This window comes from Zosterops lateralis, assembly GCF_965231275.1.
Source record: "Zosterops lateralis genome assembly, chromosome: 19".
Taxonomy (NCBI): Eukaryota; Metazoa; Chordata; class Aves; order Passeriformes; family Zosteropidae; genus Zosterops; species Zosterops lateralis.
Genome location: NC_139779.1, coordinates 6,706,306 through 6,724,925, shown reverse-complemented (window position 1 = coordinate 6,724,925; position 18,620 = coordinate 6,706,306). Strand labels below are relative to the sequence as shown.

The 18,620-nt window shown below is 42.7% G+C and overlaps 1 protein-coding gene across 5 annotated transcripts in view; it reads left to right on the top strand.

Annotated features, from left to right (window-relative positions):
* Positions 1 to 18,620, top strand: part of CUX1 (cut like homeobox 1) — a 271,503-nt gene that overhangs the window by 103,990 nt on the left and 148,893 nt on the right. For all 5 annotated transcript variants that reach the window (XM_083875168.1, XM_083875167.1, XM_083875166.1 and 2 more), the window contains exons 3-4: positions 1,187 to 1,234; positions 15,041 to 15,119. In XM_083875168.1, coding sequence (XP_083731294.1) covers positions 1,187 to 1,234; positions 15,041 to 15,119 — 127 coding nt within the window. The remainder of the gene's footprint in view (positions 1 to 1,186; positions 1,235 to 15,040; positions 15,120 to 18,620) is intronic.

The window sequence follows — 18,620 nt, the reverse complement described above, 5'->3', positions numbered from 1 at the left end:
TGGTTACTGAAGCAGCTGGTGACTGTTCCAGTTGTGGGCAGTATTCTCAGAGCACCGAAGGACTGAGCATTGGAGGGGCTGTCCAGAGTCTGACCAAATCTCACCTGGCCTTAAAAATGGGTCTTTAGCACTCACTTAGCACTAGCTCTGCTCAGCTGAGCCTTGGAAATCTCCAAGGATGGGGAATCCACCCTTTCCCTGCAGCAGCATCAGTGCTGCCCTCCCAAGAGATGCAGCATCAGGTTATTGGTTTCCTCCTCTTCCAGATTTATTTCCAGGTGTAAGTGCACTATGAAGTGGCTGCTTGTGCCTTGTCAGTGGCAAAAGCAGGAATGAAGCATCTTGGCTGTGCATGACTAACAGTGTCCTCTGCAAAGTTACTGGAGTTTATTCTACAGGCACACACATAATAAGAATGATGGAATTTGTAAGAGAATTAGACCCAAACTAGCTTAGAAGTGAAACCATAGAAAATTTTATGTAGCTATTTTATGTAGATAAATTTTATGCAAATAAATATACCTTTTCTGTCCTAAATTATCTCAGTTGCTAAGTAAAATTATGCTTTAGAGTGATTCTGTGGGCAGTATTTGAATGAATTTTGTAGCCTTGTGTGTGTTGTAATTTGGAAGAAAAAATTTTGAGTTCTACAGAAACCAACAAATAATACTTGTCACCTTCAATGAGCTCCAGTCCTCTGATGACTAAAGCCAAAGCACTCTTAGGAAAATAATAAATAAAACAGAGATTTTACAAAATGGCAACACTTCAAGTTGAAATGATGGTCCAGAGTCATCTTCCTTTAAGCCTGGCTTCCATTTGTGGGAATTTCCTTGGCATAAGTTCAGAGGTGTAGCTGCTGTGGAGGTAGATAGAGGCATTTACTGCTAATCTCATTAATGTTTCAGCTGAATTAGGAGACTGAAGGCATTCAGTGCTTACCCAGCCACCACCACAGTTTGGGTAATTAACGCCATTTGCAGCACATGCAGGTATGTGTTAAACTGGAAATTCAGACCTGCTCAAAGTGAACTCCAGGTATATAATTCTATTTTAATCAAAGCTCCCACAAAATGCGATCAGAACTTAAGTAACGCTTGAGAACTGAAAATAACATCAGGAAAAAGATGATGATGGCTTGTCCTTGGCAGTTTTTCTGATGGGATTTCCTGCTTCTGTCTTCCAGGACCTGCGCAAACAGGTAGCTCCATTGCTGAAGAGTTTCCAGGGAGAGGTAAGAGCTTCTTCTGGTTGTGATGATGTTTTCAGTGCTGCTTCACATGAGCCTGGTGTGCTGGCAGGTGGGCACAGAGCCCTCAAGGCTCAGCCCTTTGCATTTTGTGTGTGCAGGGAGTGTCAGGGGCCTGAGGATGGAGAGGGAGCTTTCCCAAGAGCACAAGGGGGAATGGCTTCAAACTGACAGAGAGTAGGTTTAGGTTGGATATTGGGAAGAAATTCTTTCTTGTGAGGGTGGTGGGGATGTGGTACAGGTTGTCCAGACAAGCTGTGGCTGCCTCAACCCTGGAAGTGTTTAAAACCCGGCTGGATGGGGCTCAGAGCAACCTGAGCTAGAGGAAAGTGTCCCTCCCCATGGCAGTGGTGTGGAACAAGATAATCCTAAAGGTCCCTTCCAACCGAGGTCATTCTGTGGTTGTGTGATACGCTGGGTTTGTGCTGGACAATCTAAACTGATCACACCTCTTTGCTCTGAGCCTCCCTGAGCATCCCTGAGCCTCTCTAAGCCTCCCTGAGCATCCTGTCACCGTGGCAGGGACCTAGGTGGCACCTCCAGCTCACTGGGCCTCACTGACCCTGCAGGTTGAGCTCCTAATGAATGCAATATAGTGCACTGTAGTGGTTTCACCTTCACCAATTTTTGTTTCTCAAAATCAGTGTAGTGGCCTGAGTGTCTCCTAGATAGGATTTTGATTTTCATTCTTTTCCTTTAGTGTTTGTTAATAAACCTATCTTTTAAGTTTGAGCCTGCTTTGCTTTTCTCCTAATCCTATCTCACAGCAGGAAAACGGGTAAATAATTCTGGGAGACACTCAGACCACTACCCTAATTTTGAGAACCAGAAATTGGCGAATGTGAAACCACTACATGCCCTCATAAAACATGAGGATACTGCGAATTGTTCTCCCTGCAAAGCTTTTCAGCTGTAAAACCTTGTATTCCAGAGGACTGATGGAAATCCCTGGGCTGGCAGGTGTTTGTTGGAAGGCTCCCACTTGGGTTTCTCTTCACAGCACTCACTGAGAACACACCAGCAGAGTGCTCATGAGTTTAAAAGCCAACTGTTGTTATTCTGAAGAGTTTCTATAGGCAAAGGCAGCTGGGCCAATTAGAGAGTTTTCCATTTTTGCTGTGGCCAGATGGGAGCCGTGGTTCTGCTCAGAAAGCGTCGGGGAGGGAAGGTGGAAATGACATTTGTCCTTGTAAAGCTCCGTGCCTGTGTGGGGTGCCGGATGGAGCCTTGAGCTCACACATTACAGAGCTCTGCCCCTCCAGAACTGAGTTCCTCCCCAATCCCTGAGTTGATCACTGACTTTAGATTGTGGCAGTTCCATCAGCACAGGAGCATGTTTGCAGGACAGGGATTTAAGTGCACAACTCCCCTGAGTGAGCCTTGCATTCCTGATCACTTCTACATCCTGCTAAATCTTATTGCCAACTAGGCAATAATCCCTCATTTAAAAGCAGCATGGTACTTTCTGTTTCACAACCTGATTTCCCGAGTATTGCTAGAAATAAATAAATAACCAGGATAACTTTGTCCTTGATATATCCAACAGACATTTGTGAGAACAAAGAGTGACTTGCGTGAGTCCGTTTGCCAATGGAAATTTACACTTTAAAATTGCTCCGAGTGCATTGCAGTGCTCTCAGAACCTTTTCACTTCAGTTTCAAGCTTGCAATGCACTGAGTGAAAAGTGCATGTGTGCTTTCAGCACTGTTCTTTAATGAAGGGAATGTCTGAGGATCAAGTAAAAAACATAAATTTTGAATTTGGCTACAGTGAAGGAGATTCTCCTGTTAGATCTTCCCTGGTGGAGACAGCTCCCTGTTACCTTGGTATGGCTCACACACACTCCTCTCCTGTAGTTTTGCTTCACTGATATAAAAGTGAAGTTTATTTTGGTATAAATTCAACCTCACCAGAGTAAAATTTGTTGTTGTAATCCCCTGTTACGTAAATGAAGCACAAATACATGAAAAGATTGTGCTGCTGACTCTCTGAGCTGGTGATTCCAGTCTCCCTAATCGAGACAGGGTTTCAGAAACCTAAAAACCTGAACTAATCATGATTGACTACATAAATGCACCACATTAAACTGTGAATTATGGTATTTGATTATAGATGTAATTACTGTATCTTGTTTTGGAGACAAATCAAAATACTGAGGATATGAGCCTGTTCTGTTGAGTTATATTTGATTGTTCAGGATATAGATCTGGTTTCTGGTTGTTGTTAAGGCTGACTTTCTGAAACACCAGGAGATGACTGCTCTGGGTATCTCAAAAACAAGTTTTGTTAAGCAAATAGGCTTCTCTCCATTTCAAATCCACAGGAGATGCTTCAATTCCTGTCCCCTGAGAGGCTCAGGGAACAACAGACACTCACCTCAGCAGCCCCCTGGGACTGATTGTCTGCAATAATTTATTACCTGCCAGGTGATATTTAATGTCCTGGGAGGAGCTGGCAGAGGGACCTTTTGGTCCCACAGTACCTGTGGGATGGGATGTGAGCAGGGAGGAGGAATGGGGAAAAGAGGTTCCCTGATTTTACTACACAGGCATTAATTTTCAGCCCCATATTTATTCCTGGAAGTGTTCCAGGCCAGGCTGGATGGGGCTCTGAGTAACCTGCTCTAGTTGAAGGTGCACATGGCAAATGAGCTGGAACAGGATGGGCTTTACACCCTTCCAACCCAAACATTTCAGTGATTCCATGATTTTGGCGTTTTAAAAAAGACCAACAGCAGTGAGTAAATAAAATAGAGGTAAGTGGGAAAGTGATGGGAGTAAATGATTTTTAGGGCCCTTTCTGCTGGAGTGTCCTGGAGCAGGAGTAGGGAATGCTGTAGGATCAGCCTCCATAGGCATTGTGGGTGAGAATAAGGAACTTTGGGGCACCACTAGCTGCTCACTCACAAGTGAGGAAAAAGGTTCTTGCCTGATGCACCTTCTCCATTTCCCTGTGGGAGAGTCTCCACCATATTTTTGCCTCCAGCTCTCTTCAACCCCCACTGCTGCTGCTGCTGCCCCATCCTTTGCTCAAACTCTACTCTTAGACAGAATTAGGTGCTTTTGGCATGGAATACTAAATTAGATTTTGGCATGGAATAATAAATTAGATTCCACATCAGAAGGGAAGTGGGCTTTTACCATTCCCATGTGGGCTGAGCTGTCCACAGGGCTCTGGGCTCTAGGGAGGGCCAGCAGATCAGAGGATGGAGGCAGCTCCCTCATGAGCACAGGTATTTAAGCAGCTTTACATGGATATTGCTGTGTTCCTGCTCCCCACCCTCTCCTTAGCACTTTTTCTGGTGTGATCCTACGTTCAGCACAAAATTGGGTTTTGGTTTCTCACCAGGTGGGTTCAGAGCTGCAGCTCAGTGCAAGGGACAGGCCAGGAGAGCAAAGCCAGGGGCAGGAGCTGCACAAATGTGTCAGCTCAGGTTGACTTAAACTGTCCTTGAGCTGTGCCTGGGTGAGCCTGATGTGACTTGGAGAGAGGGGAAGTTAAGCTCAGGTATTTCTGTCCCCTCCCAGTCATGATTTATGGGAGCTGCTGGTAAACCTGGGGCCAGTTGGCTTTTTTAAACAAACCCACAGGTCGCTTTAGCCAATATTTCTCTTCAGTTCAAGCGTGGAATGTTGATACTTCCCCCCAGTATTTTCCCTTTATATCATATGAATTTATAAATACTGGACAAAGCAGAACATTCTGTAGTCCTTAGTTATTTATCTCATTCATTGAGATAAAAAAGGTTCCAGTTATCAAATATTCAGTTTCCATTAGTATTTGGAAATAACTTTTTTTCTTGTATAGATCTCAGTGTGTTAAGTAACTGGATTTTTTATGGTAAGAGTTAAAGTAAAAGCACTATGAAATGGAATTTAGCATACTACAAATTTTCAAATGCATTCCTAGTTCAGCATAAGCCCCTATTAATTCATCACTGGAGAATAGTTTTATTATAGTACTTTTTCCTTATTTAGGATCTTAATGGAAATTTGAAGGCAGTTTTCTAATTTAACAGAATGTTGTGTCTGCTTCAGAGCTGATGGTATTGTTCTTTTGAAATCTGTGGGTAACTTTTCTGCCTTCCCTGGAAGATTTAAGGCCTGGCTGGTGTAAATAGGCTATTGTGAGCAAGACAGTTAAAAGTCATTAATTTCACAAGTGTAAAATTCCTGTCATTTTAATCTTAAATCTCTGTCTTGCTTTTCCTTTTCATTGCCATTAACTTGAGGATGCAACTTATTAATGGTTTGCTCTCCCTGTGCTGGGCTAAATACAGGACAGAACCAGGAAAGGTTAAAGAGCTTTACCATGCAATCATGAAATTATTATTATATATAATTAGCAAGGCACTCCTGCAAGCAGCCATCTGAATAAGCTGTGTTTTGGATAGGTCACTGTGCTTTACCATCCATCAGTGGATGGGTATTTGTACATGAAATCTGAAAAATAAAATAAAATAAAATAAAAAAATTTAAAAAAAAAAAAAAAATAAAATAAAAAAAAAAAAAGGAAGCAAAAAGAAGGTATGTTCTTGGGCTGTGTTAATTTACAGAACTGAAGTTGTGGAATCGAAGTCTAATGTTGGAATCCGTATTTGTGAAGTCATCAGACAGATATTTTAAGGCTGGGAAAGGATTTCCTGAGGTCATTAGCATTCTTTTCATGTGGCATAAGAGCACTGTCCAACAGTAATGCAGTAATCCCTCATTTGGAGAACCCTCTAAGGCACAGACTCCAAAACAACATGCTGGACTTGATGTCTGTGAAAGCCATTTCTCATATTCTTCTCCCAGAGCAAGTACTTTTAAGGGTATTGCCATTCTGATGAGACCACTCTGGCTCCCCACTCAGCTGAATTGCTCTTTAAACTATTAATTTGGTCAGTCGAGTAATTTAATAATTTTCCATATGCAGACAACAGAAGCTGAAAATCAGTTTGATGTGCTGGAACTACTAATCATGTCTTTGAAGGAGCACTCTAATAATGTGTGCCTAAACCGCTTCAGACCTACGTTCCTTCTGCATTTTGAAGGACTATTCCTGAGCTGATACTCATATTTTTCTATTTTACCCCCTTTAATTTCCTTATGTTAAATTTCCAAACCTAATTAATACAATTTCTTTCCTGTGCGTTCACTCCATGATGGCTCAATTAGAGCAGCAGTAGAACTGTGGTTCAATATTCAGGCCAACTTCATAATTGAAAACACATTTTCTTCTCAAAAGCTGCAGCTGGTTTGGTTCTGCTCATGCAGAAAAGGATATAACCTTGCATAACATAGGAAATGAATGGTTGAGAGAGAAGCCAAATTCAATTTCAGTCAGATATTTTGAGGATAAGTCCATGATCTATGGAAGCAAGGGAATGAAAAGTGTGTGTATGTGGAAAGCAGCGTGTTCAGCACTCTATTAATCACGGCCAGCCTGGGTGCTGTTGTGTGCCTTGCGTTAGCACTGATGCTCATAGGGAGGCTGGAGAGCAGCCAAGCACTCCAGAAGTTAACCTCTTAAAGACCCTGAGCTGCTTTCTGTTGAATAAATGTAATTTTGTGGTCAGAAATAAATGCTTGTGATGTAGCAGGAGCTTTGAAAACAACAGCGTGGCAAAGCTATTACAAATTGCTCTGTGTTGGGGAAGTCAACAGCATACATCAAAATCCAGAGCTCGTGTTTGGGCCCAGACCCTCTGTGCTTTTCAATGGAAGTCCCACCAAAACCCTCTATTTACCAAAAGTTAATTTTTTTGGCAGTTAATTCTCTTTTAAAGCCCACTCTGCATCTCAGTTCTGTTCCCCAAAGCAGGGAGAGGTCATGACCCACTCTTGGGGTAACTGCAGCTCGACAGTGCTTTCATTTCTTTGTTTACAGGAGTGTGTAAATGATTATTTATTTATTTTTGGCTGGCTTGATTGCAGTTTAAACAACATCTTTCCTGAGGAAGGTGATTTAAATATACTCCAGCATCCCACGGGCAGATGAGCTCTCCCTGCTGAGCACGTGGGGTGGCCAAAAGCATCCCTGAGAGGAGACCCTGAGCTGCAGGGGAGGGACAGAACTGCAGAGACTCTCAAATACAGTCAGAGCCTCTCCCATTTTATCCCTTTTTCCCTCCTGGGACAACTCTCAGCTGTGGGGATAAACAGGCAAAGTCCCAAACCTTACACATCCCACCAGAAGCAGCGACAGGCAACCCGAAGCTCTTGCAGGTTCCTCTCCAACTTGCAGGCAAGTTGTACCAAGACAGCAGAGACTACCAGGGGAGGATCAGCCCAAATCCTCTTTATTTTTACATAATTGACAAAGTGCTGAAATTCCTGTTGGCAGCTGGTGGGCTGTCTGTACACTGTGCTGCTGCCATGAGCTCGGGGGCAACGAGAACAGTGGTGGGAAATTCAGTTTATTCAGGATTCCGACAGGCAGCACTGGTGCAGCTCACAGGGTCAGGAGTGTCTTCTCATGCTCAGGAGAAAAAAACAGAGAGCTTGAAGTGTGCTGGAAGGAATGGGGATGGGAGGGCTGGGCTGGGCGAGGTTTTCTGCCGAGTCCCTGTTTCTCCAAATACACAATTATCTCTGTATTTGTTACAGAATCACCTCTATTTATTACAGATTTACTGTGAGGCTCTATGCAATCTGGCATCTGATCTTGCTTTGTCAGAAAAGAGAAGCAAGAGGGTGAGCTCAGTACAAAACACCAGGAAAAGGATGCATCTTGGTATTTATGTGCAGGTGGATTTTGCACAAAGGTGGTTAATGAGCTCCTTCTTGCACGGATTCCTGTGACCTAATTGTTTTTAAAAGATCTAAACAGAATTTTGGATCATCCATGAGGGAGAGGAGTGACTGTGGATTCCAGGTCACAGCTCAGAGACTGGAGGAGAGGTGCAGGTGAGAGCACCCACTCACCTTGCACGTAGCTCCTGCTGCTGGGAAGCTGGGGGTGATGTGGGATGGCATAGGCTGCTCTGTCCTGGCTTCCTCCCCTTCCTCCCTGCCCCATTTCCCATACCAAACATGGCTGGGTTGGCGTGGCCAGAGTTGTTCTCCATCCTTGTGCTCTCACAGATCTCACAGATCTCTCGAGGATCAGAACTGGCAAGCTCTGACATCTCCCTCTTTGGTGACAGAACAAATGATTAATTGATCTATTCACTACAAGGATGTTCCTTCAGTTTTGGGGGAAGGATGTGTCCCCTGTTTAGAAGTCAGCTCTTTGTTTTACCTTTTTGGCATTAAGAAAATTCATGACTGGCCTGTGCTGACTTGAGGAGAGAGGCTAGGCTGCAAAGTGTAGGATTACAGGGGTAAATAATTATTCATCTTGCAGCCAAATTGGGGCACCCCATGTCTGGTTTCACACAAGGTTTTTATACCCCTTAAAATTCAGGTACAACACAATTTGACTAGCACCCACACTTACTAATTGGAGTAAAACTTTGCAAATCAACTCTATTTCCACAGCAGTCTATGGATCCAGGCATCCCTGGGGCCAGTCTTGCTGGAGTTACTGGTTTGTGACACTAGAAAACCTGTGAGGCTTTGAATAAAGTGTCAGAGGGGCAGGGATGTTGGCATTAGCTTGGTGTTGAGTATCCTTTATCCTTCCATGAGCAAAGTCCTTGTTTCCAGGACCAGGCTGTCCTTTGATTTGTTTTAGTTGAGCACGAACAGCCCCAAAGCCTGCAGGAAAACTGTAACATGTCATTACATCAGAGTGTGTAACACGAACTAAAACAGACAGGAACAAAGTTAATCCACTTTCATACTCTAAAGATTGATCAATAAAAGAGAATTGTGGTAACATTTGGCCCTCTGAGCCTCCTTGTGCCCTCCATTCCTTGGCACTGGGTTTGTGCTGTACCTGGCCCGTGGGGTGTCCTTTCCCTCAGCTCTGGGTCCCCACCTCCTCCCTGGTGCTGAGCCCAGCAAATGCACAGGATGAGTCAGTTGAGTTTGCCAGCACAATGGAAAATAAATTCTTCCTCTCCTTCCTTAGTTTTTTCACCGAGCCACTGAGCTGAATCACACTTCGGGAGAGGCAGGAGGAGGGAGCAGGGCTGGGATGGATGGGTTGGGAGCTGGGTGAGAGCAGGAGCTGGGAAACCTGCTCTGAAATGCAGAGAGAGGTGAGGAGGGAGGCAGGTGGGTTATCCAAGGCTCCAGGAGAGGTCCGGCAGGGACAGCACAGCTGCTGATCCAAAGGCAGGGTGGCAAACAGGATTTAATCAGAGCTGTGGCTCTGCTGTCAATATCTGCAGGCACATGTTGGGCTGGGCTGTTTTACTGGGAAGGAAGATCAAAGATTGGAAAAGCAGCAAGAAGCTGTCCTGTGAGAACATTCCTCAGGGGATGGCAGCGTTGTTTGTCTGGGAAAATCAGGATTTATCTGGGCATGAAAGGAAGAGGAGGTTTTAAGGGTTCAAGGTTGCAGCTGTTTCACAGTGGAGGGAACAGAATTGAAAAGTTGAGGCGTTTGAGTCCTTCCTAAAGCTCTCTGCTTAATTTGAGGTTAAACCAACAAGTTGGTGAGGCAGGCGTGCCCTTCCCAGGCTCTTTCCTGGCACCTGTGTCCCGACCCAAGCAGCTTTGTTAAACAGACTGGTATTGGATCCACTGTGAAGTCCTTAATTCTGTTCAAGAATTTATAGCCCAGCTAAAATCCATGCCATATGCCTTAAGCAACTGCACAGAAATAGTTTCTTTATAATTTTGCTTCCAAACTGTTTTAATTGCAAGAAAGCTAAAAATAAGAATTTTTTCTTTTTCTTTTGTCAGTGGCAAAATAAATTAACAGGGCTGGTGAAGAAATTTTTACTAATTTGTAAATAACAATGCTATTTTTATTAATTTATTTATTAATGTAGATATCTCTTGGTATTAAGAAAGGGAAATCAAGCCAAGTGTATTGTAAAGGCTTCAAAGCAAGACTGATGCATTAGTAATCCTGCTATAGCCACCATTTGATTCCAAGGTAGTTATTCAAGAGTACAGCATGGCTTAAAAGAGTGGTGCTTTAATGAGTTGTTCTCGTGCTTTTGCCTTTGTTTCATATGGTTCTTCCAGTTCTTAATGGTGTTTTGGTGACTTGTAGTATTGAAGACAAATGGAAAAAGTTCGTGATGCAAAACAATACGAAAGAAGATGTGTAAGGGAAAAGGGATGGGTGTCTCCTTAAGGCATCCATTTATTAAGAATCAGAACAGAAAAAATAACTTCTCTTTTAAATAATTTAGTTTTACTCGATAGATTAGTTCCAGACTTTGTGCAGAAAAAGACATGTTAAGGTGGTTAACAGGAGTGAGAACTAAATTGGAGAACTACGAGGATAAGTGGAAGAGCTGGGGCTGCAAAGCTCATGTTTAGCAGAGTTGTGTGAACACTTGTGTTTGTGGTACTGACAGTAAATCACCAGTGCTTTGGGAATGCCAGACAGACACAGCACTGGGAACCCCTCACAAAGGAGCCTGAGTGCAGCACCCCAATTTTCCAGCTCTGCTCAATGATCCAAGTGGATCCAAGACGAGCAGCACACGTGCCAGTCTTGTGCTCAGAGATGTGTTCATGTGCTGATGTCCCTCCGTTCAGGAATTCAGGTGTCAGTGCAGGATGTGCTGGCAGTCCAGCTTCCTTGCAGAGAGCTTCAGCATCCTGTTCCATCTTTAAATTCAGGAGCAGACGTGTATCCTTCAGTGTGACTGCAGTCCATGAGGCAATCCACGCTCATACAGCCCAGAGCATCCCAGCCCTGCAGACCCCTGCTCATGACATATTGGGGCACTAAACATCAGACCTGAATTAATGCTGAAATCTCCTGCTGCATAAAAACTGACAGATTCCGAACTAAAGCCACAGGCTTTGCTTTTATCCATCTGAACTTGGCTGGACACAGCTGAAAGAGGCAACATTAAACCTGTGTTCAGCACCTTCCCTGGCCTAGGTGCCAGATTTGTGGTGCTTACGTAAATGTGGAGATAAATCTATGGATTTCATTGATGATATTTTGATTTCAGCCAGGTGCAGTGAGTATTAGACTGGGACCAAGTGCTCCTGAGCTAGGCTGTCCATGTTTTTGGGGGAGCAAGCCAGCAGTGTCAGACAACCAGGGAGAGAGGGATCAGATCATGGAGATCTTCAGGGCAGGCTGGAAGGAGACGATTCTGAAGGGGATGGGGAGACACTCAGACTCCAGGGTGACCTTGGTACCCTGAGCATCAACTCAGGAGAGCACCTGGCCTGGAAAAACAAGGTGATAAAGGGAGGACTGGTCTCAGCCTATGTCTGGCTCCTCCACGTAGCTGTGGTGATGTTTTGGGGATGAAGAGGGAGATGAAGGCTGTGCTGAGCAGGGAGGATTCCTGGTGTCTCAGTTCTGTTATCTCACTGCAGCGCCAGTGGTATTATCAAGACAAATAGGATGCCAAAACTTAAAAGTGAACATATGTTTCTGGGGGTGGTGGGGAATACAGAGGTCACCGTTGTTTCTGTCTGCTCAGAGAAGACATAATGGGGCCTGGTTTAGATAAATTAAGATTTGGAGCTAAGCTCGTGTCAAGACAACGCGAGTGTAATTATAAGTTGACTTCTTGCAGGGTCCCTGAAGTTTTTAGAGTCAAATAAAAATGTTCAGCAAGAGTTTTATAATGTAGTTCAATGGTTTAATGTGAGCTGATTGCAGCTCAGCCTTGTTGGCTCCTGAACCAATTTTACTTTGATTTGAAAAATTTTGCAGTGAACTTCCAAATGTTTCCATGTCATTTCAGTGCTCTGTTTCCTCTCTCTCTGGACTTAATTTATAGTTTGCTATTTTTGATGTCTTTTTCCTCCCTTATTTCCTTATGCACCTGGGTGCTGGCATGCTTAATTATTTTTTTATTCCAGTTAAAAGTTGTCATGGTGCTTTTTCTAAATTTTATTTTAAAATATAAAATAGTTGCAGTGCTCATTTTTAGTAGAACTTTAAACCAGACAGGTTGATTTATTTATTTTAACAACTAAAACATAAAACCATATTTCTGCCGAGGAAGATTGTTTGGAATCCTGGTTCTGAATTTGAGGGTGAAAAAAGGTGTAAAATACCTGTGATTTACAAACTGCTTCCTTTGGAAAGTCTCTGATCTCCTTGCAAGATGTTGTTTCAAATCTGGTTTATATTTCCATCACTCTATAACTGGTAAGGAGCAAATAAACCATACCTTCTGTAATACTTAAAGAGAATAAAAGTACAAATGCTCTTTATTAAAATGTGGAAAAACCGTAATAGGGAAACAAATCCATCCTGTTATTTCCCAGAAATGGAAGCATTTTAAGTGCTTTGCTTTTCATAAAAGGGGCAAATGAATTTTTTCAAAATACAGTGCCGAATCAGTGCTGTAATGCTAATTGTATTTAATAATAGTAATTTAAATTTGGCTGCTCTCTGCCGAGCAGCAGCAGCGAGAGAAAATTGTATGTGGGAACGTTGAAGTCCAGAAGTGTAACATATGGTGTGGTTTGGCCTTCGGAGAGTCTCTGTGCACCCATGAAACAGCTCAACTGCACCAGTGGCCCTGGTGGTGCCCCTTCCTTCTCACCCCATCCCCGAGCAGTGCCTGACACTCCCCAGCATGGATTTACACATCCCAGGGCCTCCCTGCCTTTGGCACTTCATTCCACAGGCTCATTTCAAGCTCTCCTCGTGTGAAAATGTTCTCTCCGAATTGCTTCTGTTCCCCTTCCCTGACGAGCATCAGTCCATCTGTGATTGCTTAAATTCAGATTATTAAGTGGGTTATTCGCAACCATCAATCTCTTGCCCTGTGGCACGTCTCCACTGCCTTTCCTGGTGTTTCTTGGTAAACTCTGAAAGACCAGCATGGTCAGCTCTTCTTGAGAATTTATATCTGCTCTCCACATCCTCCATCATTTCAGCATCTGATGCTCACTTACCGCTTCTCCAATACCCTTTGACAGGTCAGGTGTCAGTTACACCACACCTCCATCTATCTCCAGAAATTAATCCAGATCCTGGGGGGTTGTAAGCGAAATAGAAACTTGGTTTATTTCTTTAAATACAGCCTTGCATTGTGTTGCCAGAACTCGTCTCTTCCCAGCCTCTCTCCGTATCTCCCCAGACTTCCTCGCTGCAGCTGCTACCAAACGCTGTGCGGACGCTGCTGCCCGTGTCCTTATTTCCCTCCTTGACCCCTCCTCCCCTCCTCCAGGCCTTTTCTTGGCTTACACCTTGTGCATTGTGCTTCTTCTGTGTGATTTCTACTGCTGTCCTTGTCCTTTGGTTTTCTGGCTTTAATCTTGCCCCTGATGATCCTGACGAGAACCAGCCAGGAGGCTGATCCGCACCAGCCCCGATGCCGACTCTCTACGTTATTTAATCATCCACGTCGTAGGATTGTCCCCCTCTCCTTTCCCAAATCTTCCTCTGCTCTTCACAGAGGCATTTCAGGCCAAAGTAAACACGACTGGCACCAGGGCTGACCCTCCTGCTTTATCTCCCCTCCTCTTCCTCACCGAGCCTCAGCACTGGCAAAGCCCTGCCTTGGTCACACACTTCCCAGTGCTGCAAATTCCCCTCCTGCAGGATAAAATATCAGATACTTTCCTGAAATACAGATACAGTAAACTCTGGCCATTGTTTCTGGCCTTATCTACCGAATCAATAATGTAGAGAAAGAATTCAAGGACGTTTTTCAGACAGGGCCTTCCTTTTTTTAGGCCGTGGTGACGTCTGCACCTTTAAATGGTTCCATAATATTCCCTGCCTTTCAAATACACAGAAGAATTGATATCAGGCCTTTGTATCCGCAGTTCTTCAGATCCTTCCTTGCCTTTTATTAAAATATGGGAACGATAATCTCCATGCCTTTGGTTTCCTGATTTGGGTAAGCTGCCACAGAGCTGTGTCAGGCTTTCCTGTTTCCCTTTCTGTCCCTCTGCTTTGGAGCATTAATTCACTGGATCTGATCCTGAGTCATTTTGGTTGTTTATTGTCAATATGAAGCAATAGTAAATCCTTTGGTTTCCAGTACAATGGGAAAATACATGTTTACCAGGAAAAAGTTGCTGTGGAATAAGTATTTTATTCTCAGAGCCGTTAAGCTGCCTTTCCTTGTAAAATGGAGTTTTAGATGAAAAATACAGACGTGGGGGGAAAATAATAAAATGATAAAAATAAATTGTTAGATGAGTATTGTGTGTGTTACAGAACACAAGGAGAAGCTGGTCAGAGGAGCTCAGGAGTGCAGACTGTGCCTGAGCTGTATCAGAAAACTTCTTTGCATGTAGAAGATTCACAGTTATTTAGTGTTGAGTATCACAGGGTGCTCAACAAGTTCATCTTTTCATCTCCTTACAGGCTTATTGGAAATAACAGAAAAATCCATTTACCACAATAAAGGCAGAGTGGAACATCAGAAGTGGCCACAGTTCCGTTTGCTGCGTTAGATCTCGATAAGTGGTAAAGGAAAACAGTTGTTGAGGAGAGAATCTGCCTGGAAAATACCAGGCTTTTTATAAAGATTTGAAGTAAAGAATCACAATAGGCAGGAGAGTTCATGAAATTATTGATGCTTGTTATTGGGCTGAAAAATGGGGACTTCAAATTATATTCAGTACAAATGTAGCAGGACCAGTCTTTTAAGATTTCTTCTACAGGACCTGTACACAGGAGACCTGGGTTCCCTTTTCAGGTGGTTACTAGTTTTACATGGATTTATTGATTTATATTTATAGCTCTGAGTGTGAGAGTTGTATTGGAACAAGACTTCAAGCTTCTTTTCTCATCTCCCCTTTTAGATTGATGCATTGGGTAAACGAAGCAAAGAAGCAGAGGCAGCCTTCTTGAATGTTTATAAGAGATTAATTGATGTTCCAGGTAAGCAAATGATTCCCTTATTCTGAGAAATTAATGGCTCATGTTTGTGTGAATTCTACTGGGCATTTTTCCTACCTTTAATAAGGTAAATACAAGCAATGGTTTTGTTCTGGAACTGACAGACTCCTGTATTGTTTCTAATGGAGAGAACTGTAACTGTGGCACATTTCAGGACCTCTCATTGCATCTACATGTTAATGTTTGTATTAATCAATTTATATTATTATGATACTGTGTGATCCTCAGTATTTTGTTTGTTAGAGGGTTCAGATAATTTTAACAAAAAAAAAAGCATCTCGAAGCTTCACCAAGAAACAACAATATTTGTACTTTTAAAGGACAGAGAAAACTTTTCATGCCTTCCAAAAAAAACAAAAGAAAAAGCCTTACTGAAAAGTAAATCACTACCAAATTTCAGTTCTGTGCAGTGTAAGTGTGATCATAAATTTTATTCAAAGCTCTTTATTGTATGTGTTTTCAACTTCCCTTTTGTTTGGCATCTGAACTTTCTTTGTTTGGCATTTGGTTTCAGTTCATTTCTTTTTACATTTTGGGAGTTGATTTTTTTGTTGTTGTTGTTTTGTTTTCCCCAGTGGTAAATAAATAACTGCCTGAGCAGATTTTTCTTTTTGCAGCTGTACCCACAGCAGAGAGGGAGTGAGGAGCCCAAGTCTCCACTGCCACATTTTGGCCTGACTGAGTTGTTGACACATGGACTCTGTGTGTCACTTTTATAGTTTTATAGAACATTAACATTACATATATATTATATTCAAAATACCTCAAAAGGGGTTTTGAGGTGTAATTAATACTTTTAAATACTTTAAAGGCTTCCTAGTACCCTGACCTTTACTGGTTTTACCGTTTAAGGAATGCATTTCATGCATGCTTCAAATAAAAATTAATTTTTTAATGTTTTAGTTTAATGATTAACTGGTTGAAAGGTCAGTGTTTTCAGATGCTCAGTCTGAGCTAAAAAAATGTATTTTTTCATGCTTTCCCATGGATAGTTGAGCAGTGCCCAGTGGCCAGTCCTTCTGTAGGGATGCAGGGACTCACCACGCTCTTCCTGAGCCACAACTGCCTTGGAAATGCTGTTTTTAGCTTAGTCAGCTGTGGTCTGTGAGTTTTCCTTCACTTATTTCCTGCTCAGAGTCTCAGTAATGTTCCACTAAACACAAAACTGCTCCCTTTGGCCACCCGCTCATGCCATGGGAGGAGTGGATAACTCAGAGAGGGTCCTGAGTTTGCCTGGCATGAGCAGAATGGGCCTGGGATGGACACCCACAGCTTCTGGCTTGAAAGAAACCCCTCCACGAAAACATTCCCAACAAATCTGCAGCCTGGGAGTGCAGCAGTGAGCGCTGGGGAGACGCACTGCAGCCCCTCCATCTCCACACTGACACTCGCTGAACTTTCCTGCCATAATTTGGGAACTGAGTAGGTTTGAGTCGGAACAGTCTGGCTTTTTTCACCACTGAGAAGTGGTGTCAAACAAGAGCTGTGTGGGATCCTTCGTGTGCTCTTGTGCAGAGGCTTCTTTCTGAAGCCTGGCAAGATCACAGGTGCTGGGATGTGAGCAGCAGATCAGACCAAGCCTTGAGGAGAAGGTAGGATTTATATCCCACTCATGCTGTTGAAATGGTGAGGGACTTTGTCAGGACTTCTTTGTAGGAGAAAGAATTTTCTCTTTTCCTTCACTTGCAGGAGCAAAATTTACAGCCTTGCTCCCACACCCCACAGCCTCTCTCTTGCCCCTCCATCCCCTGCACGTGCCTTATGTCACCTGTCACAGAAATATTTCTTTGATATTCTTAATACATATAAAAAGCTTCAGCCTGGCTGAGTTGGGAGCACAGTGGAGTCTGTGGGCTGAGAAATACCTCCAAGTTTTAGGCCCATGATCTTACCTGGAGGTCTGAGGTAAAAGCAAATTCCAGGTTCTCTAGGAGAAGTCCAGCCAGTCTCCTGTAGCTGTGTGCAGGCATAACAAATACTCACAGTTTACAACACACGCTACAAGGAGAAGGAAAGCAGCCATTAGGAATGTATGGCACTGGTCTTTGTCACTCTGCTTTGTTGTGTTGCTCTTTTTTTTCCCCCCTCTCATCCTGTGTAGTCTGCTCTGTTGGGTATCCATGGAGGGCTGGGCAGTGTCCATGGAGGGTTGGGTGGGTATCCATGGAGAGCTCTCCTTTATAAACAGCCATCAGAGTTCATTTATCACACGTGTTGCTTCGCCTCCGTGTGGCTTTACTTATCTTTTGACCTGTTCGTTTGGTATTTCAAATATTTAGGTACACTTTTAGCTCCCCAATGCTGCTGTGTTTTCTTTTTGGTGTGAGAAGGGAGTGATGATGTTTGGGGGAAGCAATGCCTGGAATGCTGCAGAGTGGTTATTTAGCATTAAGCATCGCTGTTACATGACAAGGGTGCAATTTTATCAGACTTTCAATATCCTTTACAGGACCATATAATAATTGCAGCCAAAGTCTAATTCCCAGCAGCCAATTTTATGGTTCTTGAGGAAAGCGTGTATTTCTCTCCTCAGTAATAATGTGCACACTTTATATAATTAAAAAGGACTTCTATTTTAATTTTACTATAAAATGATCTGTATTGAAACTCCAGCTACAGTGCTTTATGGATTCAGCAAAGTTTAATGATTTTCTTTCCTGACCTGACCAGAGTTTTCACTCAGGCTCACCAGTAAGGAATTTGTGGGAAGGATGGTATTTTACTTGTAAATTTTCCTATGTACATCAGGGGGGTTTTCTTTAAAAGATAAAACAGACCTTTTATATATCTCTCTCCAGCTTTATGATGGTGGTAAAATAGCATTATCATTACTTTGTGCTGCAAAATTTATCCTTCCTAAAGGAAAGTACATGTCAAGGAAAACATTTTGGTTTATGTACATTTATACAGCTCATATCGTTCTGTCTTGCTTGAGACTGAACATTTTTAATTAATGGAATTAATTTTCTCATTTAATTGCCTTATTTTCAGTATGCAGTACAGAGCAAGGGAAAAGCAAATGCTGCCACATGAATTGCACTAATCAACAAGGTTGTCACAACTTACCTTTAAAAATAATGTGAATACATTTATTTTGAAGTAAAGGGAGGTTGGGTCTGTGTTTTGAGGAAGCCTTCTTCCATCTGTTCAAGATTCCTTTGTCTCCAGTTTTATAAAATAAGTGTATTATGTTAACACCCTTGGCTTTTAGGGTCTTAATCTTGCAAGCACTTAAAGTGAAATTGGAGCCTCGTTGTGTGTTTGGAGAGTGGTGTTGCCTTGCAGAAACAATATATTCAAAATTCTTTTTCCTCAATCTTTAAAGGAAAAATAGTGAGCATTAAAAATGCTAAATATTTTTATTTTAAAAAGGAACTACTTTATTTTTTTAAGAAACAAAGCTTCAGTGTAATTTTCAAGAAAAAGTTAAAAGGTGGAGACCAAGTGAATACCAGGTGTCAGTGTCTGGATAAAGTGATTAAA